The 25,780-nt window shown below is 52.3% G+C and overlaps 1 protein-coding gene across 3 annotated transcripts in view; it reads left to right on the forward strand.

Annotated features, from left to right (window-relative positions):
* The window catches only part of UPF1 (UPF1 RNA helicase and ATPase), a 1,138,135-nt gene that overhangs the window by 595,561 nt on the left and 516,794 nt on the right, over positions 1-25,780 (forward strand). For all 3 annotated transcript variants that reach the window (XM_069649320.1, XM_069649322.1, XM_069649321.1), the window contains exon 16: positions 23,310-23,427. In XM_069649320.1, the coding sequence (XP_069505421.1) occupies positions 23,310-23,427 (118 nt within the window). The remainder of the gene's footprint in view (positions 1-23,309; positions 23,428-25,780) is intronic.

The raw sequence follows: 25,780 nt of genomic DNA on the forward strand, positions 1-25,780 counted from the left end.
GAGCATATGTGCTGCGTTATCTTTACTCTTCACTGCTGCACGGCAATTATACTTGCGTATGCAGCTCTTTGGGCCCTTTTTAACCCTTGAATCAGCGCTGGGACTATCTTTTCTTCCAGCTTAAACACTTGCTGCATCCACCCTTGCACTGGGATTTACTCCCCTTCATATTCACTATTGCTCTTTAGAGCCTGCACTGGGGAAACCTCTTTGTTCAGCAACCCATCTGTGTGAAAAGACTTGGGGTTACCCGTGTTTTCGGCTTCTCCTTTTGCGCCCGTGTAGGAGCACCCACACATGTGAGGTACCGTTGTCGTCGGGACACCTTTGCCAACTCAGGACGCTAGGCCATGTCTTTTTCATGTGTTTCTTTGGGTGAGCCGCGTGAAATGTGCAAAAATTGTTTTTATTCCTGCCCAAATTTGGACTTTGCCGGGGGTTCTGGGTAATAAATTCTGGGCCAATTATGCAAGTCGGCCATCTGTGGATTCCCACGGGTGTCCTCTCTTCAGAAATGCATGGGGTCCCCAGTTTTCCTTGGTGGCTTGGACACCCTAGGCCCATATCTGTATGGAATTTTCCCCTACCTAGTTGTTGCCTGCCCTGTGCAAATCACCCCTACCTTTCACAAAACATCAACATAATTCTTTTCCGTTTCCACTCAACCTGTTCTTGAAAGCCAGGAAATTGGGGAATTCAGCACAGCAAACCATTTGTTTTTAGCTTTTACAAGGAAAAAACCACAGGCTTCTTTGTACATCATTTCATTGGCATTTTTTGAAAAAAAAAACATTTTCACACTTTTTGGTTATTTTCTCTCACCACCCCTACAGCAATCGAGGATTCCTGGGTGGCGTTACGACCGCCTACATGTGGGTGAAAAAAGGGGCCAAATTTGGCAGAGATCTCATGTAACAAAAAAAGTTACAAGGCATTGAATGGCGACATAACAATCACCAAAAAAGGCCTTGGCACTGGGGGGGCGATGGGGGACCCATGGCAGTTAAAGGGTTGATAGGTTATGACTGAGAAATGACCTTAACAGTAGACCACAAAGCCTCTGGCAGCTATCACTCAGTCGACTAGTCTGCAGGTCCACAAACAGTCCCTGCTCTACTCTGGTCCCAGAGGGGGACAAAGTGCCACTCTGCACTCTCAAGCCCCATCTTACAATAGATATAGCCAGACTATCTAATGTGCCTCCCAAAGACATTTTAGGAAGTATGTTTGTTTTTTCAACCTTTCTCTCCATAGGTTTCTATGGGAAACACTTTCTTTTTGCTTATTATTAACCCTGTCTTGACTGGTAAATCCTTGTTTTACTTCCCTTTCCTGTTTTGCTTATTCTTATGGGAAACTGGCTAGTGCCTAAGACTCTCAGTATGGAGAGACTGTTTCTTTATGAATGCTTCTATTGTTACAATTGCACACATCACCTTACAGTGTAATGCAGCTGGGATACTTTTTGTCTATCTTTTTATATAATGGCTTTTTGGTTACTTTTACAATGTGCCTAAGAACCCCCCTCCCCCTCTTGGTGGCAGTTGTGATATTTTAACTGTTATTTTACTTGTGTACTTTTGTATTTACCACAAATGCCTACTAAAGGTGTCTAGCATCCTAATATGGCTGTGCCAGCAACGACGTGCTTTGCTTGTTAGTTGGCCATATTGTGTATTGGCCTTCTTCCTCCCATTTCAGGTCAGGAAATGCCTTATTTGGAAATCCCTTTCCCAGGGAAAGTGTGGCATTTGCGTGCTTAGGTGTAATGTGTGTTCTGACAGTATGTAAGACCCAGAACTCGGTGATTGGTTGTTAGGAGAAAGACCGTTCAGAAATGAAACTGATTTTTTTCTTTACCAAGGATTCCCAGCCTTTGGTTTTAAGAGCGTAATAATAAAACAATTATAATAATAATGTACTTGTGGCACAAGCTGAAGAGCTGCATAGGTTCTCGGCTCTGGTCAGAACTGCGAAAGCTGCAAATAGAGCCCTGGGAAGAGCTGGTCAGTCCAATGGAAACTTCAGAAGCACGGATCTTCGGGCACGGGGCAAGACTAGTTGTTCCCACCGTTCCAGTGGCCAAAGTACCAACAAAGGTCATAGCAGGGCTTTACCAGGACAACACTGGACAGTGTATACTGGACAGCTGCAGGGGTTTTCTTCGGGCTGCTCTTTAATAGAAGTCTTCGTTCCAACGATGATCTGCCGGACAGTTGCAGGAGTCTTCCTTTTTGCCAGGATTCAGGCTGAAAGCAAACCCACCAATGGCAAGGATCTGCACCATTCAAACAGTAGCTGTTTAATTGTGGACTGCCCCTGGTCACCACATCTGCCCAGCAACTGAAATGTGGATAGGAGATAGATGGTCATAGCCCCTTACTCTGGCGCGTGAAAAGACATGCATTACCTACCGTAATAGCATTTCGGATGCTTGTTAATCTGCTTAGTCACATGCGGTGCATATGGTCCGACATCCAGTGGGAACCGCAGAGTATTTACTGCATCTTGTCTTTCGGGGACCGAAAGGGGATGTCGGCATAGGCGTGTCTGTAACACTATCGTGACGTGTAGTGTACCCAAAATCCCTCACGCGCCGAGGTCCCTCAGATTTTTTTTTTCCACCCAGATAACTGGCCGCCCTATAACAGAGCTCTTACATACTTGTCGGTTATTCCCCCCCCTTAGGTCATTTTGACGGCAAGAACAACTTCGACGAAGACTGTGGTGGACTTGTCTACGGCGGTGGAATTTGGCGTCTGAGATCCGGCGGCTGAAGCATCCATGTGGCCGGGCCTTCTGGCCAGCCTTTACAGTAGGGCGAGTGGGGCTGGGATGGCCATATTTCCGTTAGGTCTTTCCTCTTTCCCCCTCTAGGTCAGGACATCTTTCCCTTTTGCTATGGTATTTCCTAAGTGTAGGGTCAGATACCTGTGAAAGGACAAACACAGGATGTGCAACTCCCGTCTCCCCTTAGATCACGACGAGAAGCGGTATGCGGCTTGTAAACTCCTTTGTCCTAAGACCCTTAAGGAGCGCCGTGTAAATCGGTGGGCCGCGTACGGTATGTTGCGTGCCGAACCCTCTTCCCCAACGCCACACCTGCCGAAAGTAACGGGGGCACCTCCGATGACCAAACATCTGTTGCAGATGTGATAGACCTCGAGGCGGACACTGCTAGGTCTGCCACGCCCATACCAGACCCTTCAAGGCCTGACTCTGGTCTCGCTTCAGGGACAACACCTGGTGACTGGGGCGTTCAAAGACATTACAATAAACACACAACCCCTCCACCCATTTCGATGGGTACGTAGAATAAGGTGAAAGCACCAGAAGGGCTATCACATTGCAGCGGATTCCTCGGATTGTTCAAATCCAAAGCCTTCCCCGCATCCGCAGCAGCGTTTGACTGGGCATCCCAAAACAAACAAGGGTGCTACCCCTAAATCAAGTTTACACGTCGAAGCGCAGAATTTCGACGCCCGGTAGGCCCAATAACTACGACTAGGCCTCAAGGTGAAAAACCTACCGCTAGGCCCTCTAACGCCGCAGTAGGCGGTAAACCACTCTCACGCCAAGTCGGTGGAAAACAAACACAGTATCGCTAGAATTACTTCGGCGGTTGGGCTTATACGTATTCCGTCGAAAAACATGGGGCAGGCCACAGACAAATCTATAGATACGCCATGGTGCCCCGATTCTCGCAATAACTAGGACGACAGTCGAGAGCCTCTTTCCAACACCCTGAGTGACACATTTCGGAGTCAAGGGGCGGAAGATGTTTTTCCACCCGAAGGCCCTTCTAGTTCCTCTAAGTGGACAAGGGAGAAATTTGAAGGGTGCATGGGTCGTCTTGAGAAAATGATTTACTTTTCTGAACATCCTTCCCCCGAAAAGATCTTGAGAGTCTAATCTTAAATCTGCTTCTCAGTTAGAGGATCAGCCCTCCGTCCCCGTCCATCATGAAGACCTCATTCAAATGGATACTTATCAGGACATTTACAGTGAAGATGAGGAACCTTCCTTCCTGCAGGGCTACAATGAGGACCTGGCGGAAGCCACAGACAATTGGGAAGAAACACACCTAGTAGGGATGGACCTGTGGACGCTCCCCCAACAATATCAGGACACAGATGTTCTGTGCCTGTATTCTCCTCCGTCCACTCCGGCTCGCCAGGCCTCACCTGTCGACGACCAAATGGCCTTCAATGCCATGTTAAGGAAGGCACCAGATCACTTTCAAATCACTACGCAAGAGGCGGTGCCTGAGCAGGACTTTGTAGATATTCTTAAGGAGAAACCCCCCTCTAGCCAGTCCATTCCTCTACTTAATTCTATTAAGAGGATTTTGGCCCCCTCCCTGGTGTCACCATCTCAAACACGGGCAGTGAACCCAAGAGTAGAAAAGTTTTTTCAGCCAGCTCCTTCGGACCCTCAATACATTAAAGGGCACGCCATCCCCGATTCCCTGGTAGTGACTACCACCCGGAAACGGGCAGGAGTGGCCCTTGCTACGGGGGAGGCGCCTGCAAATGGAGAATCCAAGAGGTTATATGCCTTAGGTAAGTGGGTTACCTCGGCTGCCGCATATAACACGCGCATATGAATAACACTAAGCTGCTGGCGAGTTATGCTGACACTCAATGGAACCTAGTACAGGAAGGTCTCCAGGAGGTCCCAGAGCCCATCAGGTCCAAGCTTCTCAATATAGGGTTTAAGCCTGAGACACAGACCTCTCATCAATAAACCCATTGAAGAAACTAACCTTTCTCCAGCATGGGGTCTGGCAGGGATTCACCTGCTCATGAATATTCCCTGTCGTCAGGCTGGGAATCATCGGTACTGAAAAAATCAGTATCAGTTTCGTTTCTGATGTCTTGAATAAACCAACCCAGTTGATTGCACTCTTTCCACTATTGTTACATACATGCTCCACCTGCTGGATGCGGGACTGGTTTTTAACTCACTGAAGGTACACCTGGCAGCTCTGTCAGCATACACCACTTCCCATAACAAGGTGTCGTGGTGGAAAGTACCAGTAGTTAAAGCCTTCATGGAAGGAGTAAAGAGACTTCACCCTCCTATTTCAAACCCACCACCAGGATGGGACCTTAACGTGGTGTTATCTAAGCTCATGCGCCCCCCATTCGAGCCCATGCACAAGAGCAGTCTCAAACACCTGACTTAGAAAATGGCCTTCTTAGTAGCAATTACATCTATAAGAAGAGTCAGTGAAATTCAGGCTGCTACAGATGCATCCTAGGGAGAAGCATCATGGTGCCTGAGATTTTTGGGCAGAAGTCCCATGCTTCGAATGGATTGTGTCCTCCAACAGAACCCACATCTGTGACATGTAATGTCAACAGGTGCGCTGCTTCAGAATTTATTTCGGCAGAGGGCATCCTGTCGATGCCCCTCCAAAGCCTCTGTCGAGGGTGACCTCATCAGATGTTATAAGTAGCACGCATGGCGTCCATAGCCTCAGTTCAATTTTTTCCGCAAATGTGTTTGCTTCAAGAACTCGGCGCACCTCTTGTTATCTACTTCGATAATTTCTTCTACCCCGCCGACCGGCTTTAAACTGCTGGGACTGTAAATCCAGAATGTCCGATAAGGATGACTGCTCGAAGTGCCAGTCGTTTATTGCCAAGACCGTGCAGGAACATAAGAGGAAATTTCAAGTAGGTCAGGTATCCAAACCCTGTTAATCCAAAGAGACTACTGGTCTTTCCACTGACTTGAGGGGTGACTCTCCCCATCAGAGGGAGTCCAGGGGATCTCAGTCCCGGAGTGGTTCCTGCCACTCGTCTTCGAGGCACTCCTGGAAGCGGCGTCACCATTTTCCGTCCTTGTCGGATGTTGGCTCTGTGAGGAAAGTTGCTTGTCCCACTAAATCCTCTACTCCGGAGGAATGGGAGGCATTCAGGGGGAAAATGCTGGAGATTTTTCAATCTCGGGGCACTGTTCCCTCCACGCCTACAGTTGAAGCCAGCAGGTAACAGTCTTGGTTCGACTTTCACGCGGGCCTGGACAGTCGCTGCGATAAACATCGGGAACCGTCGAGGTCCTGTTCGGACAAGGCTCAGGTAGATCACCAGAGACATGCCAGATCCAGGTTGGGGTCTTCATCCCCAATTAAACCATCAAAGTCTGGGAAGGAGTCGAGGACACTGTTGGCGCCGTGTCCATAGAGTATGGCTGATGGCAGGCCCTCTGAGCCTTCAGCTCCCTTGTCGATGCCGAAGCCGTCAGCGCCCTCAACGCAATATGGCCGGAATTTGCAGTTGGGGGGCCCCCTGTAGCTGTGGATCCTCAGAGAAAGGCTCTCTAAGACTGAGGCATGTTATGGACTCCAGGTCTCCTCTTGTACCAAGGAAGGACTTCTTTCATTCTCTACAGGACATCTATGAGGATGAGGAGAGGTCTGATGTGGAGTTGGGGTCTTTTCACCTGAAGCTCCTGTCATGGTCTTTTCTGAGGACAGTCAGTTGGAGGATCTGTCGGTCTTTACATGATGCCAGTGGTCTTGACACATCTCCTGAGATGGAGTTTGGGAGGCCAGAGCCTGGGGCTCATGCTGAATTCTCTTATAGGAGGTTGATGTTGAGAGTTGAGTACCTAGGTGGTCCGCCCCTCAAGTTGCATTCGATCAGGATGACCGGACTGTCATTTTAGATTAGGTTTCCGTCCACTGACCCAGTGTTGCCTTTTCACATGGCGTTACAGAAGATGGTGGCTATTTGTGAGACCCCGGAGACTCTTCCGGCGATCCAAGTCGTTGACAAAGAAATACCACCCATCCAGTAGCGAACCCGGCTACCTATCCGCTCACCTCACCCCTGAGTTTTGTGGTTCAGGCGGCCACAACCATCTTGAGGCGGGCAGTGTACCCTACCATCCCTCCTGATAGGGACGACAAGCGCTTCGATGGATGGGCACGCAAGGGATTTTCGGCTGGGAATATGGCACTGAAATCTGCCAACTCCACATGTGCCTTGGCAAAATTTTTCACACACTCTGTGGAGTTGTCTCCGGTGGCTGAGCATATTCCCGAAGGGGATGAAAGGGATGGGTTTCTTGCTACTGTCCAGGATGGCAAAGATGCCATGTGTGAATCTCTTCAGTCTGGGTTGGACACGGCTGATGGTGATAGCCGGTCCATGGCTACGAGCACCGTGATACGCAGAATTATGTGGTTGCAGAAGTCTGGTTTCGAGGGGATTGGGTCCTCCGACGTATTCCATATCTATGACATGTAATCACCACAGCTGTGCTGCTTCGGAAACTTTTTTCGGCGTCTGCGTCCTGTGTCGATGACGTTGATGCGCCGTCGTCGAGGGCCTCCTCCGACGTCATCCGATGTGATAAGTAGGACGCACGACGCCCGTAGCCTCAGTTCTCCAGCATGGGGTCTGGCATGGATTCACATGCTCATGAATATTCCCCGTCGTCAGGCTGGGAATCCTCGGTAAAGAAAAAACCAGTATCAGTTTCGTTTCTGATCTGTCTTTCGTAGTAATAACCAATCACTGGTCTCTGCGTCATACTGACCACAGCCAATGACTGCCCTCTACCTAAGCACCGCCTCTGGCAGCCATCTTCAGATTTTTACTGCACGTTCATGTGTTGGGATCCTCGTGCTATTGCTCTCTAACGTTAGTGCTATTTTTTCACGTTTTTTCTCAAAAAGTTTGTTTTTTCGGTCAAAAGAGCCTCAAGCTCCACCGACTCTCCATCCGATCAACGGGGACCCGTTTCGGATTCGTCTGCGCCCCTCAAGGGTGAAGATTTCGTCGAGCTACGCTTTTGGAGGACTCCAGAAGTTTCTCAGGCCCGGCCATGGCCCAGGAGAAGGGATGCTCGACGCCCGGAAAGCTGTTCAGGGTCTGCCCTGGATGCCAGCTGCAGAACGTCTTCAAGGAGGACGAACACTCTTTTTGTCTTTACTGCCTACATGAGGACAAGACGCACGTGGAGAAGAACTGTGCGTTTTGCGGCAACATGTCTGAGCGGACCATGAAGGACCGCCATCAACGTCTCGCCAACTGGCTAGAAGGGAAGAGCCCGTCCGGCGAGAAGAAGAGGAAGAAATCCGAGCGGTCTTCTAAGACCTTTGAGGACGCCCCGGCGACGGGGGTCCAACATAAGGCCAAGCACCGCGAGTCCGCTGGCACCGGGAGCGCCGAACGGGCGGGCTCTACGGGCGCCAGGCAGGGCGCACCCTCCCCAGCACCATCAACCACGAGCCAACGCTCTGGGTCGGGTAAGAGGAAGGCTGAGCACCCGGCGAAGCTCCTGGAGAGGCCCCGGTCGAGCTCGAAGGCGGAGGGGGAGCGAGGCAGTGTCCCCCCTCAAGGATAAGGCGGTGAGCGCACCTAAGGTGGTGAAGGCCTTAATCCATCCGGCCAAGCCCTCTATCGAAACTGTCGCGGCGGCCCTGGCTCAGCCTGTGGAGGCTACACCAGTGGTGGCGACCTCGGGGCTCAGAGTCTCCCTGCCACCTCGGAGGGAGTCCTCTTTTGTGCCCATCGATAGGACCCCCGTGAAATCCCCCGTGGGGAAGAAAAAGGGGGGGCAGGGCGTCGTCGTAGATTCGGCCTCAACCTCGGAGGAGGAGCTAGTCGAGGTCTTAAGCCACGGCCTCGGCGTGGAAAAAGACCGGCCCGTCGGGATGGATCCCGACGCAGGTGACGACGACATCGTCGAGGGTACCGACGGGGCCCCTGATCGCCCGTCGGATTCCCCTCTGCCAGCGCCGCGAGACAACTCGGCGGCCATTTTGTTGGCTATACAGTCCTTATGCTCTGAGATAAGGACGAGACTACCGTTGCCGACGGAACCTCTCCCGTCGGGGGACCCAGAACCGGGACCTTCTGGTGTTCCCCCTACCAAGAAAAGAAGGATCCACCCTCCACCTCCTTTTCAGCCGTCGCGCCCCTTCCAGCCCTCCTCCCCGTCCACCCGAGGGGATGATACGGGGACTGACACGGCAGCGACGGGTACGGACGACGAGGTATACGACGAGGATGTACCGTCGTCGCCTCCCACCAGGGCTTCTCCGCCCGACGAGATTGGATCGTTACACTCAATGATCGCCAGGGCATCCGAGCTTTTCCAACTCTGCCCTGAGGAGAAGAAGGAAGGTTTCCTTTATCAGCGGCACGAGGCCAAGAGGAAGACGGTCCTCGCGGTGCCTCTATTGGACGACATTTGGGATGAGGGCCTCACCCTCCTCAAGAACCCGTCCACGACGCCAGCTAGAAGAGACCGGTACGAGAAAATGTACCGGGTCCCGGACACGGCCCCCCTGTGCCTCCGGGCGCAGCCTACCCCGGACTCCGTCGTCTCCGCGGCGGCCAGGAAAAAAGCGGGGGGGGTGCGGCCTCCATCAACTTCCCCACCGGACGGCGAGAGAAAGAAATTGGACGCTATGGTACAAACTGGCTCCCCTGCTGGACTTCTTGCCGGATGACAAGAGGGCAGAGGCCCTGGAGATCCTGCAGGAAGGTGAGGTGGCTTCGGACCACGCCATTACAGTTGCGACGGACATCGCCGACACTGGGTTCCGCCAGTTGGGCAACGGCGTTTGCCTTGGACGGCGTGGATGGCTCAAGGCTACGGACTTCCGTCAAGCCGTTCAGACCAGAGTCCTGGACATGCCCTTCGATGGGAACAACCTGTTTGGGAAAACGGTGGACGATTCCCTTCAGGCCATTAAAGCGGACACCGAGACGGCCCGGGCCCTTGGAGTTCTGCAACAACGACGGACGCCCTTTCGGAGCAGCGGAGGCAAGGGCGCCCCCAAAGGTTCCGGCGGCGGTTTCTCCTCCTACCGTCAAGCGGCCCGCTCGTCATCTCAGGAGGCCTACAGAGGACGAGGCAAGCCTGGCGGACCCCGCCGTCGTCGCCAAGGGCAAGGCGCTAAAGCCTCGTCGAAGCAGGATTGAACCGGCCGGGGGGTCGGGCCCCCACCGAAGCACCCCGGTGGGAGGCCGGCTGGCGAGCTTCGTCAGCGTGTGGGAGTCCATCTCCACCGACCGTTGGGTGCTGGACGCCTTGGCCCGGGGCCACGCGCTCGAGTTTCAAAGAAAGTGTCCACGCGTCCCCCCCGTGGCCAGGAAAGAACTTCACGTCCCTCAACTTCTCCGGGAGGTGAAGGCGATGCTCGAGAAGGGCGCCATCGAACTCGTCCCAAAGAGGCTTCGGGGCTCCAGAGTCTACTCGAGATACTTCCTCGTGAAGAAGAAGACGGGGGGATGGCGCCCCATCCTGGACCTGCGACGTCTGAACAAGTTCATCAAGGCGCAAAAGTTCCAGATGGTCACCCTCCAGCACGTCCTGGGTCAGCTGGAGGAAGGAGACTTCCTGTCGTCGTTGGATTTGGAGGATGCCTACTTCCATATTCCCATCTTGAAGGGGCACCGAAAATTCCTCAGGTTTGTGGTCCAAGGGCGGCATTACCAGTTCAAAGCCCTCCCCTTCGGTCTACGGTCGGCACCCAGGGTGTTCACCAAGTGCCTCGCACCGGTGGCGGCTCAGCTGCGCCGCGAAGGGATCCACGTCTACCCCTACCTGGACGACTGGCTCATCCGAGCCAAGACAAGGGAGCTCGCCGTGGTCCACACGGCAAGGACCGTCCAACTTCTCACGGACCTGGGATTCTCCGTGAACTACGCCAAATCCCACCTGGTACCCGCGCAAGACACTCTGTTTCTGGGAGCGAGGCTCAACACAGTGTCCCTTCGGGCCTCCCCGTCGGAGGAGAGGACCAGGACCATCCTGGGCAAGGTGCAGCGGATGTTGGTGGCCGACGCGGCCAAGGTGAGGTCCATCAAGTCCCTCCTCGGAATGATGTCTTCCTGCATCTACCTCATTCCCATGTGCAGGCTCCGGATGCGCCCGTTGCAGGAGTTCCTGGACGCGCGCTGGATCCAAACGACGGGCAACTTCGAGGAAAGGATCACACTCGACGAAAGTTTCCGACGAGCGATCCGGTGGTGGGGCACCCGCGCGCATCTGACGGCGGGCATGGACTTCCAGACCCCAGCCCACCAGGAGACAGTGACCACGGATGCCTCCCTGGAAGGGTGGGGAGCGCACACCGAAAATCTGCACGCAAGGGGCCTTTGGCTCCCGACGGAGAAATCCTTACATATCAACGTCCTGGAGCTCCGTGCAGTGTTTTGGGCCCTCAGGTCCTTCCTTCCGTCCCTCAAGGGCAAGGTGGTGAGGATCTTCACCGACAACACCACCACCATGTTTTACATCAGAAAACAGGGCGGAACCAGGTCCCCAGCACTGTCCAAGGAGGCGCAGGACCTGTGGCATTGGGCAGTCGCCCAGGGGATGTTTCTGGTGCCGTTTCATCTGGCAGGGATAAAAAACACCATCGCCGACTCACTCAGCAGGGAGCTGCGCTCGTGCCACGAGTGGGAACTACGGCAGGATCTAGTGGATCGCCTCTTCCGCCGGTGGGGCACACCCCAGATCGACCTGTTCGCGACGGCGACGAACTCCAAGTGCCGGAGGTTTGCCAGCAGGTTTCCCCAGGCGAGGAGCATGGGCGATGCTTTCTCGTTCCCCTGGGAGGGCCTGTTCCTCTACGCGTTCCCTCCTTTGCCACTGCTAATCCGGCTCGTCAACCAGCTCAAGAGGTCACGGTGCAGGATGATCCTCGTCGCACCTGCGTGGCCGAGGCAGTTATGGTTCCCGGACCTTCTGGACTTGTCAGCGTCCCCGCCAATCAAGCTGCCGGTGGACGCGGATCTGCTCTCCAGGGAAGGAGGCGCCATCCTCCACCACGACCCGAAATCGCTGAACTTGCAGGCCTGGCTCCTGCAGCGCTAGAGTTTGGAGGATACGACATACCGTCCGACTGCAGAGAGGTTCTTGCAAAGGCCAGGGCGTCCTCGACTCTTAAATGCTACGGTCACAAATGGAAGAGGTTCTCTGTCTGGTGCCACGCACAGAAGATTAACCCTCTACGGATTACGGCTCCTCAAGTTCTGCCGTACCTGCTGACGCTGGCCAAAGCTGGACTGGCACACGCGTCCATCAAGATTCATCTTGCTGCGATCTCCCGATACACCAGAACCACGGACGGACGTCCTTGTGGTCTCATCGTCTGGTGAAAGAGTTCATGAAGGGACTGTTCAGATCGTTCCCGCCGGTGAAGGCTCCGGCCCCGGCGTGGGAGCTCAACGTGGTGCTGACCAAGCTCATGGGACCTCCGTTCGAGCCTCTGCACTCGGCCCCGTTGAAATTTCTGTCGTGGAAAACAGCGTTTCTTGTGGCCATCACCTCCGCACGACGGGTGGGAGAGATCCAGGCCCTTTCCTGCAAGGCCCCGTACTTGACTTTTCACGACACGAGGGTAGTGCTCAGGACGCACCCCTCCTTCATGCCCAAGGTACCGTCGGACTTCCATCTCAACGAACCCTTGGTGTTGCCTCTGTTCTTCCCGTCGCCTTCATCGCCGGCTGAGAGGACTTTGCACTCGCTGGATGTGGCTAGAGCGCTGAAGTTCTACGTGGACCGCACGAAGTGTTTTCGGAAGACGTCACAACTCTTTGTGAACTTTGGACCTGTCAATCAGGGGAAGGCTCTCTCGAAGGCTTCCATTTCCAGATGGCTCTCCGGCTGTATCATGTACTGTCATCGGTTGGCAAACTGACCGCTGCCCGGCCGTCCGAGAGCCCATTCCACCAGAGCGATCGCAGCTGCCACGGCGTTCCTTTCTGGTGTGCCCCTGCTGGACATATGCAGGGCTGCTACGTGGAGGTCGACGCACACCTTCACGAAGTTCTACTGCGTCGATCGGGATTCCAGGGAGGAGTCCAGGGTCGGCCAAGCAGTGCTGCGCAACCTGTTCGCCTGAGGTGAGCCTGGTGAGGTGGTAAAATGCTTAATGTTGAGTTTGATGCAATGCTTAATGTTGAGCCTTTGCCACCTCCCAAGGTTGTGCATGTGTGTACTGCTATGTATTCTTTATTCATGAGCATGTGAATCCATGCCAGACCCCATGCTGGAGAAGGAACAAGTTACTTACCTGTAACTGTTGTTCTCCAGCATGGGTCTGGCATGGATTCACATGCGAACCCTCCCGCCTACCCCTCTGCGGCTCTTCACTTGGTCGTACTGCCACTTCACGTGCTTCCAAATCTGAAGATGGCTGCCAGAGGCGGTGCTTAGGTAGAGGGCAGTCATTGGCTGTGGTCAGTATGACGCAAAGACCAGTGATTGGTTATTACTACGAAAGACAGATCAGAAACGAAACTGATACTGGTTTTTTCTTTACCGAGGATTCCCAGCCTGACGACGGGGAATATTCATGAGCATGTGAACCCATGCTGGAGAACAACAGTTACAGGTAAGTAACTTGTTCCTTCCGTTTTTTCCGCGAACGTGTTGCTTCGTGATTCTCGGTTCACGCCTCGACTCTTTGGAGTTCTGTTCTTCTCGGTTCTTCGAACCTGTTCGTTTTGTGCAAATCCTTCGTGTGAAGATGTCTTCTACTTCGTCTTCGACCCCGCGTCCGGGTTTCAATAAGTGCGGGGAGTGTGGGTCCAAGATGTCGGTGACGGACTCGCACGACGCCTGCCTCTGGTGCCTCGGGGAGGCCCACGACACGGATGACTATCGACTGCCAGTCGCTCACGTCCAAAGCCTTACGCGAACGTAAGAAGAAGTTGTCGGTAGGTCGGGTGTCCAAGCCCAGGAAGTTGAAGTCTGCGGGGCTTTCGACGGATGATTCGAGGGGTGACTCTCCGCGTCGTCGGAAGTCTCGTGGGTCTCCTTCTAGGAGTCGGTCTCGCCACTCCTCAGCCTCTTCGAGGCGTTCTCGGAAGCGCCGACACCGGTCGTCTTCCAGGTCCTCCTCGGAGGGCTCTGCCCGGCACGTCGCTTACCCCACCAGCCGTGCGACGCCGGAGGAATGGGCTTCCTTCGGGAAGAAAATGCTGGCGATTCTTCAGTCGCAGGGTACTACGCCGTCCACGCCCCCGAGTGGGGTCGGTGGTGTGAGGTCGAGAGACACCGCTCGCATGAGTGGTCGGCACGAGTCACGGGGAGAGGTCCCGTTCGGACAAGGAGACTCGTTCTCGCCGTACCCGCTCCAGGTCCCGGTCCTCGACGCGTTCGAGACCGTGTGCACCTGTGAAGTCTTCGAGGAAGACATCGGCGTCGACAGGCTTTCTCGAGGCTCCGGCTTCGAGGACGTCGTCGAGGCCGTCGACGCTCGGGTCGTTGAGGGACGCGCTCGGGGCTCCGGCCTCGAGGGCTGTGTCGACGCCGCCGATGCTGGAGGCGCTGCGTCTGACGTCGATTTCCTCGCCGCCGATCCTCTCGGCGCCGATGCCGATTCTCTCGACGCCGGTGCCGATTCGCTCAACGCCATCGACGCCTTTCGTGTCGGAGGTACCCCGTGGCACCGGAGAACCCCCTAGGAAGGCTCTGGTTTAAGAGCAAGCACTCTCGGGTGCCTTCTTTTCGCCACCTGGACTATATTTCAGAGGCGGATGAGGATTCTGATGGCCTGGTTCCTAGTCGGGTTCCAGATGAAATTGTCTCGGGCCATAGTCAGTTTGACGAATTGAGACAGTCACTGCATGATGCCAGTGGACTGGACACCTCTCCGGAGGTGGAGTTTTGTAGGCCTGAGCCTGGCTCTCATGCCGATTCCTCGTACCGGCGCTTTATGGCTAGGGTTTCTGAGTACTTGGGATGGTCTGCTCCCCCAGGGGAGTTTGTGCAGGATGATCTGACGGACATCCTTGATGTTGGTCCCCCAACTGACCCGGTACTGCCGTTCCATATGGCTTTACAGAGAAGGGTGGCGGCGGCTTGGACTGCTCCTGAGAGTCTCCCGGCGGTGGGCAGATCCTTGTCGCGAAAATACCGTCCAGCCAGTAGCGACCCCTGCTACTTGACCAGGCACCCCACTCCGGAGAGTTTGGTGGTGCAGGCGGCCACAGCCCCGGCAAAGCAGGCGTCGTACCCTACCATCCCTCCTGATAGGGACGACAAACGGTTTGATGGCTGGGCGAAGAAAGTGTTTTCTTCTGGTGGTATGGCGCTTCAGGCGGCGAACTCCATTTGTGCCTTGTCTCGTTTCACACACACTCTGTGGAACTGTGTTGCGTTGGCGGCTGTACATATTCCCGAAGGGGACGAACGGGATGGTTTCCTTGCTATGGTCCAGGATGGTAAGGATGCCATGTGTGAATCCATTCAGTCGGGTTTGGATTTAGCTGAATGCGTCAGTAGGTCCATGGCGGCGAGCACCGTGATACGCAGGTTTGCGTGGTTGCGGAAGTCGGGGTTTGCTCCTGATGTGCAGTCCCGGCTCCTCAACATGCCATTTGACAGTGAACACCTTTTTGGCAGCAAGGCTGACGAGAGCCTTGAGAGGTTGCAGACCTCAAAAGCTGCAGCGAAGTCGTTGGGCGCTGCAGTTCGCCAACCTCCGCCTTTTCGTCCTAGGGGACAGCAGTGGAGGGGTGGTTCCTTTCGCTATTTCTCATCCTTCAGTAAAGCGAGAGGAGCTGGCAGTCAAAGAGGCCACCGCAGGGGTACCAGAGGTGGACGACAGGGTACCCGTGGTGCCAAGGCCGCTCGGGCAGTTGCCTCTTTGCCCTCAGGTAACGCCGCAGCCGCTCCCACTCGGTCGTGAGGCCATGTCCCATGGTTCGCCGGTTGGGGGAAGGCTGGCGCAGCATCTTGTAGAGTGGCAAGCCATTACTTCAGATGTGTGGGTTCTGGAGATCATAACCCACGGCTACTGTCTTCCCTTTTGGCACAGGCCTCGTGACAATCCACCGGGGAACCTCTCTTTGCAGAGTCCGGATCCGCTCCTTGCGCAGGAAATTCAAGCCCTGCTGGAGAAAGGCACCATAGAACTGGTGCCTGTAGCGGAGAGGAACAAGGGATGGTATTCCCCTTATTTTTTGATTTCGAAGAAAGACGGGGGATTGAGACCCATTATGGACTTGCGCGGTTTGAACAAACTCCTCAGGAAGGACAAGTTCAAGATGGTTACTCTCTCTCAAGTCCTCCAGGCTCTTCAGCTTCAGGACTGGTTGGTGTCACTCGACCTCAAGGATGCTTACTTCCATGTGCCGATCCATCCCAAGCACAAGAAGTACCTGAGGTTCGCGGTTGGCGACTCGCACTTTCAGTTTCGGGTCCTGCCGTTCGGAATGACCTCCGCCCCGAGGGTTTTCACCAAGCTCATGGTGGTGGTGGCAGCGCATCTCAGGCAAGGGGGGATTCACGTCTACCCCTACCTGGACGATTGGTTGATCAGGGGGAGCTCTCCCGAGCAAGTCCTGGATCATCTGTCCGTCACCTGCCGCTCCCTTCACAGGCTGGGCTTCTCCCTCAATTTAAAGAAGTCCCATTTGACGCCAACACAGCGGCTCCAGTACATTGGAGTAGTGCTCGACACTTCCCTGGGGCAGTGTTTTCCTCCCCAGGTAAGGGCTCTTCACATTCAGCAGATGGTGCACAAGTTTCAGCATGCCCAGACGCTCCCTGCGTTCGAGTTCTTGAGGTTGCTCGGCCTCATGGCATCCTGCATTCTTCTGGTGCCAGAGGCTCGCCTTTGCAGTGGGCACTCAAGACGCAATGGTCGCAGTCCTCCGGCAGGATGTCGGACCCGGCTCAGGTGCCGCCCTCGGTCGCCCGGGATCTTCTGTGGTGGGCCGTCGAAGGCAACTTGATGAGGGGGGCTCCATTTTGGCTTCCCTGGCCGGAGGTGACGATCGTGACGGATGCATCCCTCACGGGATGGGGAGCTCATGCCAACGGGCTGACAGTCAGCGGTCGTTGGTCTCCATCGGAGTCCAGACTCCATATCAATGTTTTGGAGCTGAGGGCCATCAGGCTAGCCCTGAAGGCTTTTCTGCCGACTGTGCGAGGACAGAGTGTCCTGATCCTGACGGACAATACAGTGGCCATGCACTACCTCAAAAAGAAAAGGGGGGGGCAGGGTCACTTCCTCTGTGCAGGGAGGCGATGCAGCTCGAGTTCTGGGCCATCCAGCAGGAAGTTTCGATCTCGGCAGTTCATCTGGCCGAGGACGAGAACGTGACAGCGGACGCTCTGAGCAGGCAGAGCGCAATCTCTCACGAGTGGGAGGTGGCTCAGGAGATTCTCCTGGAGATCTTCGCCCTTTGGGGGACCCCTCAAGTGGATCTCTTCGCCTCCAGTGTCAACCGGAAGTGCTAAAGGTTTTTCTCGCGGGAATTTCCTCCAAAAGGAGCCTTAGGAGACGCGTTCGTGGTGGAGTGGTCATTCCCGCTGCTGTACGCGTTTCCTCCAGTCCCCGTCATCCCGCAAGTGCTGCGGAGGTTACGGAAGTTTGGTTCCCAGATGATCCTCATTGCCCCGGCGTGGGCTCGGAGGACGTGGTACCCGGACCTTCTCGACTTATCCATCTGCCCTCCACGTGGTCTTCCCTACCGAGACGATCTGCTCTCACGGGAAGGGGGTCTGGTTCTCCATCCAGAGGTCAGATCCCTCAACCTTCACGCTTGGCTTCTTGAAAGGTTGAGGTATAAGGATTGGGACCTCCCTGAGGACGTGATGGAGGTGTTGCTTTCGGCCCGAAGGCCAGCAACAAAGTCTCTGTACCGTTGGCGTAAGTTCTGCGACTGGTGCAGAGTTCAGAATGTGGATCCTTTTGCATGTGACAGCCCCATGGTTCTGTCCTTTTTACTTTCTTTGGCCCACAGGGGCTTGCAAGTGGGTACCGTTAAAGGTTTCTGGTGGCGCTGTCCATCTTTAAGCGCTCGTCTGAAGAGTGTTCTTACTTTAAAATCCCTTTGATTTCACAGTTTATGAAAGGGCTCACTAATGTGTTCCCTCCGTCACCTTTCCTGGTGCCCGGTTGGGATTTAAACCTTGTTCTTAAGTTTCTTATGGGTGCTCCGTTTGAGCCTTTACATTCTTGCCCTTTGAGGCTGATAACTCTGAAAACTGTGTTTTTAGTTGCGGTTACTTCCGCTCGCAGAGTGAGTGAGTTACAGGCACTTTCAGTTAAGCCTCCCTTCACTGTATTTCACAAGGACAGGGTTGTCCTTAGAGTTCGTCCTTCTTTTCTTCCGAAGGTAGTGACGGAATTTCATTTGGCCCAGAAGGTTGTTCTTCCGGCATTCTATCCTCCTCCGCATCCTGGTAAGGAAGAGGAGAGGCTCCATAGGCTTGATCCTAGGAGAGCTTTAAGCTTTTATGTTTCACGCGTGTCCCGGGTCAGAGTGGACGATCAACTCTTTATTGGTTACGCTGGAAAGCGTTTGGGGCAAGCCGTGACGAAACAGACTTTGTCTCGCTGGATTATTTTGGCCATCTCGGAGTGTTACCGCTTGGCGGGTAAGGACCCACCGGCTGGCTTGCGGGCCCATTCTACCAGGGGTATGGCTGCGTCTACTGCCCTGCAGAGGGGTGTTCCTATTAGCAACATCTGTGATGCAGCCACCTAGGCTTCAGTACATACATTTGTACGTCACTATTCCCTCGATTCCATCCGAGCACAGGATCTGGCCTTTGGCAAGGCGGTCCTTTGCTCTGCTATTTGATTGTCTATTCTAAATCTTGATTCTAAATTCTTTCCCTCCTCCTTGCTCTGGTACTGCTTTGGGAGTCTGTCATAGATATGGAATACTTCGGAGGACCCAATCCCCTCGAAGAACAAGTTACTTTCTTACCTGGTAACGTTCTTTCGATGGGATGGTCCGACGACGTATTCCATATCGCTCCCGCCCTGCCATCCCCGCTGCAGAATTTCTTTTGCGATTGCAGCTTACGTTCCGCAAGGCTTTGTGTCTGACTGGCAGTTGACTAGTGTCTCACGTTCTGGGGGAAAAAACTACAACTGAGGCTACGGGCGTCGTGCGTCCTACTTATCACATCGGATGACGTCGGACGAGGCCCTCGACGACGGCGCATCGACGCAGGACGCAGACGCCGAAAAAAGTTTCCGAAGCAGCACAGCTGTGGTGATTACATGTCATAGATATGGAATACGTCGTCGGACCATCCCATCGAAAGAACGTTACCAGGTAAGAAAGTAACTTGTTCTTTGCTCTGGATGTGCAGGCCCGTCTTCTGAACATGCCCTTTGATGGCTCTCATTTGTATGGCAGCATGGCTGACGAGAGCCTGGAGAGGTTGTAGACCTCCAAAGCTGCTGCTAAATCTTTGGACGCAGCTGTGCGTCAATCTCCTCCTTTTCGTCCTAGGGGACAGCAGTGGAGGTGGGGTTCCTTTCGTTACTACTCTTTTGGTATAGCGAGGGGAGCGGCCAGTCAAAGGGGCCACCGTAAAATTCCTCTGGGTGGACGGGGAAAAGGTGCCAAAGCCGCTCAGGCAGCGGCTTCTTTGCCTTCACGCGCTGCCGCTCCAAAACAACTGAGGCCAGCCAGGTCCCATTGTTCGCCGATTGGGGGCAACTGTCTCATCTCGAAGACTGGCGAGTCATTACTTCAGATGCGTGGGTTCTGGATACAATAGTCCATGGCTACTGCCTATCCCTTCCTAAGCCGGCCTCACGACAATCCACCAGAGAGACTCTTTGAAGATTCCGGATCTGATCCAGGAGATCTTGACCCTGCTGGAGAAACGCACTATAGAACTAGTGGTCACTCTTTCTCAGGTCCATCAGGTCCTTCGACTTAAGGATTGGTTGGTGTCTCTGGACCTACAGGATGCTTATTTTCATGTGCCGATCCATCCAAGGCACAGAAAATACCTGAGGTTTGCGGCTGGCAACTCACACTTTCAGTTTTGGGTCCTGCCATTCGGATTGACCTCCGCCCGAGGGTCTTCACCAAGCTCATGGTGGTGGTGGCAGCATATATCTCAGGAGAGGGAGGGTTTCATGTCTCCCCCTACCTGGACGACTGGCTGATCCGAGCACGTTCTCCCGTACAAGCCTTGGATCATCTCCGCCTCACCTGCCGCGCCCTTCAGAGGCTGGGCTTCTCCCTCATCTTCAAGAAGTCGTATTTGACACCTTCCCAACAGCTCCAGTACATTGGAGCTGTGTTGGACACGTCCTTGGGGAAGTGTTCGCCACCCAAGGTGAGGGCTCATCACATATGGTCGACAAATTTCAACATGCCCAGAGTCTTCCGGCTTTCTAATTCTTAAGGTTGCTCGGCCTCATGGCATCCTGCATTTTTCTGGTGCCAGAGGCTAGACTGAGGATGAGATCTCTTCAATCGGCTCTCAAGATGCAGTGGTCTCAATTCTCAGGCAAAATGGCATCAGGCTAGCCCTGAAGGCTTTTCTGCCGTCTGTGCGAGGGAAGAGTGTCCTGATCATGATGGACAACAGTGGCCATGCACTACCTTAACAAAAAGGGAGGGTAGGGTCACTCCCGCTGTGCAGAGGCGATGCAGCTCTGGTTCTGGGCAATACAGCAAGGAATCTCACTCTCGGCAGTTCATGTAGCCGGAGAGGAGAATGCAGTGGCAGATGCTCTGAGCAGGCAGAGTGTGGTCTCCCACGAGTGGGAGTTAGCTCAGGAAGTCCTTGGGACCCCTCAAGGGGATCTGTTCGCGACCGGTGCCAACCGAAAGTGCAAGAGATTTTGCTCAAGGGAATTTCCTCCGAGAGGAGCTTTAGGGGACGCGTTTGTTGTGGATTGGTCATTCCCACTTCTGTACGAGTTTCCTCCGATCCCAGTCATTCCTCACGTTCTAAGGAGGTTGCGGAGGTTCAGGTCCCACATGATACTAATTGCTCCGGATTGGGCCAGGAGAGCTTGGTACCCGGACCTTGTAGAAATTTCAATCTGTCATCCATGCCGTCTTCCCCGCAGAGATGATCTTCTCTTGCGAGAGGGGTGTCTGGTTCTCCATCCAGAGGTCAAGACTCTCAACCTTCACGCTTGGTTTCTAGAAGGTTGAAATATAAGGAATGGAACCTTCCAGATGATGTGATGAGTTGCTTTCGGCCAGACGTCTGAAAACCAAATCCCTGTACTGTTGTTGTAAGTTTTCCGACTGGTGCAGAGGACACAATGCCGATCCTTTTCAGTGTTCCATTCCGATGGTCCTTTCATTCTTGCTCTCTTTGGCCCACAAGGGACTTCAAGTGGGTACCATTAAATGTTTACTGGCAGCGCTCTCTATATCCAAGCGATCCTCTAAAGAATGTTCTTATTTTAAGATTCCTGTCATTTCCCAGTTTCTAAAAGGGCTCACAAATGTGTCAGAGTGGCGACCAGCTTTTTGTGGGGTACACTTGACACCATTTGGGCCAGGCTGTTAACGGAACTTGTCCAGGTGGATTATCCTCACCATTACTTAATTTTACAGATTGGTTGACAAGGACCCTCCTGAGGGTTTGAGCTCACTACACCAGGGGCGTGGCTACATCCACAGCCCTGCAACGGGGAGTTTCTATTAAGAACATTTGTGATGCTGCAACGTGGTCTTCCATCCACACCTGTATTGTGTCAAGCATTACTCACGGGATCAGATATGGCCTTTGGTAAAGCAGTGCGTTATTCTGCCATCTGATTGGGTAGAACTAAATTCGTCTCCCTCCTATCAATTATACTGCTTTGGGAGTCTGTCAAAGATGTGGAATACGTTGGAGGAACATCCAGTCAAAAGAACGTTACCAGTTGGTAATTAACTTGATCTCTGGGATTGGACTACAAAAGTTAAGGAATATCACTTGTGACTTGGTTCCATCTTTACTGCATCATTTTACTGAACTCCTGGCTGTTTTAAGTCATAGAATACATTTTAAGAACCTATGGTGAATTTATACGTTCATGGAGTATCGTGCAATAGTATCACCTGCTTAACATTTTAGTGTGTAGAAGGCCTAGGATAAATGTATTGTTATACATTCCTGTCTAAATTGAATTGTGTGCTTCACTATTTGGACTCATTACGGTACCATGATCTCACTCTCTTGAGAATAGCCTTGGCTGCTCTTCACGATTACCTTGAATGGGGGTTTGGCTGACCTCTCAGGTTCCTGTTCTCTATAACTAGGGTGGCCTCCTAAAATCGGTCCACTAGGCCGGATTCTTGAAATCCATCTTAACCAAGATCATCCACACTGTATTATTAAACACAGAAAAAGCAGTTTAAGTCAATGAAGCAAGATCGATTGTAAGCAGGAAAGTGAGAAAACTGTCCATTGACTAATCCTATGCATTGCCTTATAATTCTAAAGGTCCTGTAGCTCAAGCAGGTCTTCTCTACATGTATAAGTAGTCCGAGTGCTGCAGAATCAGTTTGTGGTCACACCTGTGTCAGGGGCAGATGAGAACAAGCAATTGGCAAAGCCAACAGTTGCAGAATAAAACACGTACATTTTAAGTAGAACATTTTCAGGGGTACTTCTCTCCATTCCCACCATACTAGGGGTTACCCTGAAGAAAAATCCTGGCCAGAATTCGAGTAGTTCCCCCGTTAGGGGTTGCCAATCATCTACAGGCCCACACCTGCCAGGAGCTTCGCAGTCCAAACAACTGCAGGAAAGCGAAGACAACAACCCACTGGCTCAAGTGAGGGAGACCTTGTGATGGCATCTACTGGTAGATGGAAAGCAGGGATTTGCCTTCTAGCACTTGGCAACACTTCTTAAAGTAACACCATCCTGGCATCATTCCGTGGCCTCTTCAGTTTCTGTTCATTAGTTCCAATTTTTGGTCTGCTTAGTGGCACCAGATCCATCCTGATATGCAGGAACCTGTACTGGGTGGGGCCACTAAGCACCTATCAGAGGACCTCCATCCCTGAGAGGCTGTTCAATCACGTATAACTCTGGTACAGTCATGTTTGTGTATGTGCATGGAGTGGCGAGTGGGGGGAAAATCTCCCTCCCTCGTATACTTCTTCTAGGGGCATCATCCTGGAACAGGTGGCAGTCCATGTCTCCCATACTATCCCCATCCTTTTCCCATTCACAGTACCATCTGAATTGTTAAATGTTGTATATTCCATTTGACTGTTACTCATTGCATATTTGGCCCAATCTGCGGGCTAGCTGTGCTACTTGAAAATGTTTTTACATTTTAATGTTGGTAAAAGGCTTTTACAAAATCAAACACTCAGCATTTTACCTTTTTTACTTTCTTTATAGCTTGTGATTTTTATCCCCATGGACTCATAATATAAACGTTAGAATGGAGGATTATTTCAGAGCCTTGTGCTACAAAGCACCAGAATGTCCAAGCTCATGTATAGTTCATCCTGTGGCAAGATGGCAGATGTCCAGCTCTTCTTTATATTTTGTGTAAGAAGCATATCAACCTTGTAAACTTTTCCCAACTTTGTCCTTTTTAGCTGACCGTGTGAAGAAAGGGTTCGATTTTCAGTGGCCACAGCCAGACAAACCCATGTTTTTCTACGTGACTCAGGGACAAGAAGAAATTGCAAGTTCCGGCACGTCTTACCTAAACAGGTATATTTCATAAGTAGCAAGGTTTCTGTGTGAGTGTTTAATGTTATATTACTTGAATGTATTGTTGCAGAAGGTCACATTTTCATTGGAATTGACACTTGAATTCTTATTCTCCATAGGTAGATCCCCAGCGCTGGGTCTTTTATAGACTCTTACTTTACCCCCTCTTCATAACTTTTAAAGATTCATATTTCAACAATGGTGGAAAAAAGCTTTTTCGTATGTAGGCCATTATAACTTTATACGGTATGTTTTTGAGAATTCTCAAAAATGTGCTAATTCCCTCTACCTTAGAGACCCCCAGCAACTTTGCTGGATTTTGAGGACTTAATATTTTTAACCTAGAGTGTGACCCTTTTTCCCACGCTCTCGTGTTTTTGTGTAACTTTTACCTCTGTGCTTGTTTTGGTTATGGAGTCTAACTCCATAGGCAGCATCTTTTACAATGGTGTCACACAGCACCTTCAGTCTTTTAGATTTCCCAAGGGTTAAATACCTTCTCTGGGATAAACTATTGTTCCCCAGAACAGTAGAGGGAAATTGACTCTACTTGGCCCTTTAAATTTCTAGACCCAGCACAACCTATCTTCCTATAGAGTGCTGGAGTGGGTTACCTTGTATCCCGTGTCTAGATACTCAGGTAACGGTCAAATGTTACCCTTTCCTCTCAGAATGACTGGTGGCAGGGGTTTTACAACAAACTACTATGATTTACCCTGACCGCCAACTGTTCGCAGCTCCGGTAACGTTAAATCGCGGGAGCCATGTTTTTGAAGATGGCGCTCAACCTCGTTGCTAAAATGGTTCCCGGTCTTCTTTTTTCACCATGTCTTTGTGGAAAGGTAATTCTCGGGTTCCCCTGCGCGCAAAACCAGGTTTGGTCTTTGTTCATTCGCCTATGGCAGGCTTCAGGAGTGAAGACCGCCTCTGGCTCCAGAGTGTCTGGGGTAGGGTGGAAATGAGGGAGGTGCCCGGCACTCCCTGTGCTTAGTCTCCTAGGAGACCCAAATGCACTCTGTGACGATTGGCTGGCTGACTGTCCGGCAAGGACAGCCACCCTGCTGGGTGAGTGGCAGGTAGGCTGGAATGAATTTGAGAGAACTGAATAAAAGGGGAGTCTCTTGACTTGGAAGGCAGAGTCGACAACTGGACGAAGGAACCGAACAAGAGCTTGAAGAGGGCGGCTGCTGCAACTCCTGAACTGTTGGTTTGCCCGGTGAAGCCATGCTGCAGGTCCGAATCACCAAGTTCATCTCGACAGAGAAGCCTTGCAAGTACAACATCTCCCTTTGAGTTGGTAGGACCAATCGACTCCCAGGTACGCCACCTGTACACCCATCTCAGAGCTGATTGAATTTCCTCAGAGTTGCTGCAGGAAACCCATAGAGCCAGGGAGAGGGACACCAGAGTGTGTGTTTTGCTTGTAAACTGGCCTAAAGCTTTTGGAAGATTTTTTTTATTTTTTTTATTTATTTATTTTATTATCCTCCGGTCTCCCACGAAGCAGGACTGACCAAGCCTGACCCCACTCAGTTGAGTGCGCGACCTCCGATATGAGGAAAGTCCACCTTGACAGCCAGGAACCGCGCTTATTGCGATTTGCTGTGCCGTAAGGAGCTAAAACGCGAAACGGCCACTGACAGTAAAGTTTTCTGGTTGCCAGCTTTGACAGTGCCAATACAGTGCAGGAGTCCCCTGACATCCTCACTCTTGTCCCCACGACTGAGGCCCAGGAACAGTGAAATCTGCAGAGCTGTACAGGAACAGAAGTCTTCAGCTGCATCTTTTTCCTCCTTACTAAGGTACTTTAAAACTAGCCTAAGAGAACATACCTCTTGCTGTGGAAGTGCTTGTAACTTCTGCAACTCACAAGTCTAATCCGCTTGTAGCCCTACATTTGGTTCTTCTTTTTCTCAGACTCCTAGGAACTTGTGCAGAGACTTTTCCATTTGCTTACCTAAAGTGCTGCAACATATACAAAGACTTTAGCCTATTGATGTTGGCTTAGCCTATTGAATTGAATGACTCTTCTAGTACTATCTGAAAGTATTTGCCCTGCTTGTGAATATTTGTAAATGCTTGTGTTCTAATAACCTTTGCCTTTTACTTACTTTTTAACGAGTGTTCTGAATGCCAACAGTACGAAAATAATGTCCCCAGCACCCTGGTTACTGAAGTCCCCTGTGGGTGTAGGTTATGTCTGTGGGACATCCAAAAAGGGTCTTGTCTGATTCAGAAACTCAGTGTACAGTATTGAAGTATATTTGTTACTTTTCTATTGCTCCCTTCTGAAGAAGGCTTTATAACTGACTGATAAATAATTTGTTTATGCAAGAAACCTTGAGTGTAAGAG

This window comes from Ambystoma mexicanum, chromosome 1p (genome assembly GCF_040938575.1).
Source record: "Ambystoma mexicanum isolate Mex_15411 chromosome 1p, UKY_AmexF1_1, whole genome shotgun sequence".
Lineage (NCBI taxonomy): Eukaryota > Metazoa > Chordata > Amphibia > Caudata > Ambystomatidae > Ambystoma > Ambystoma mexicanum.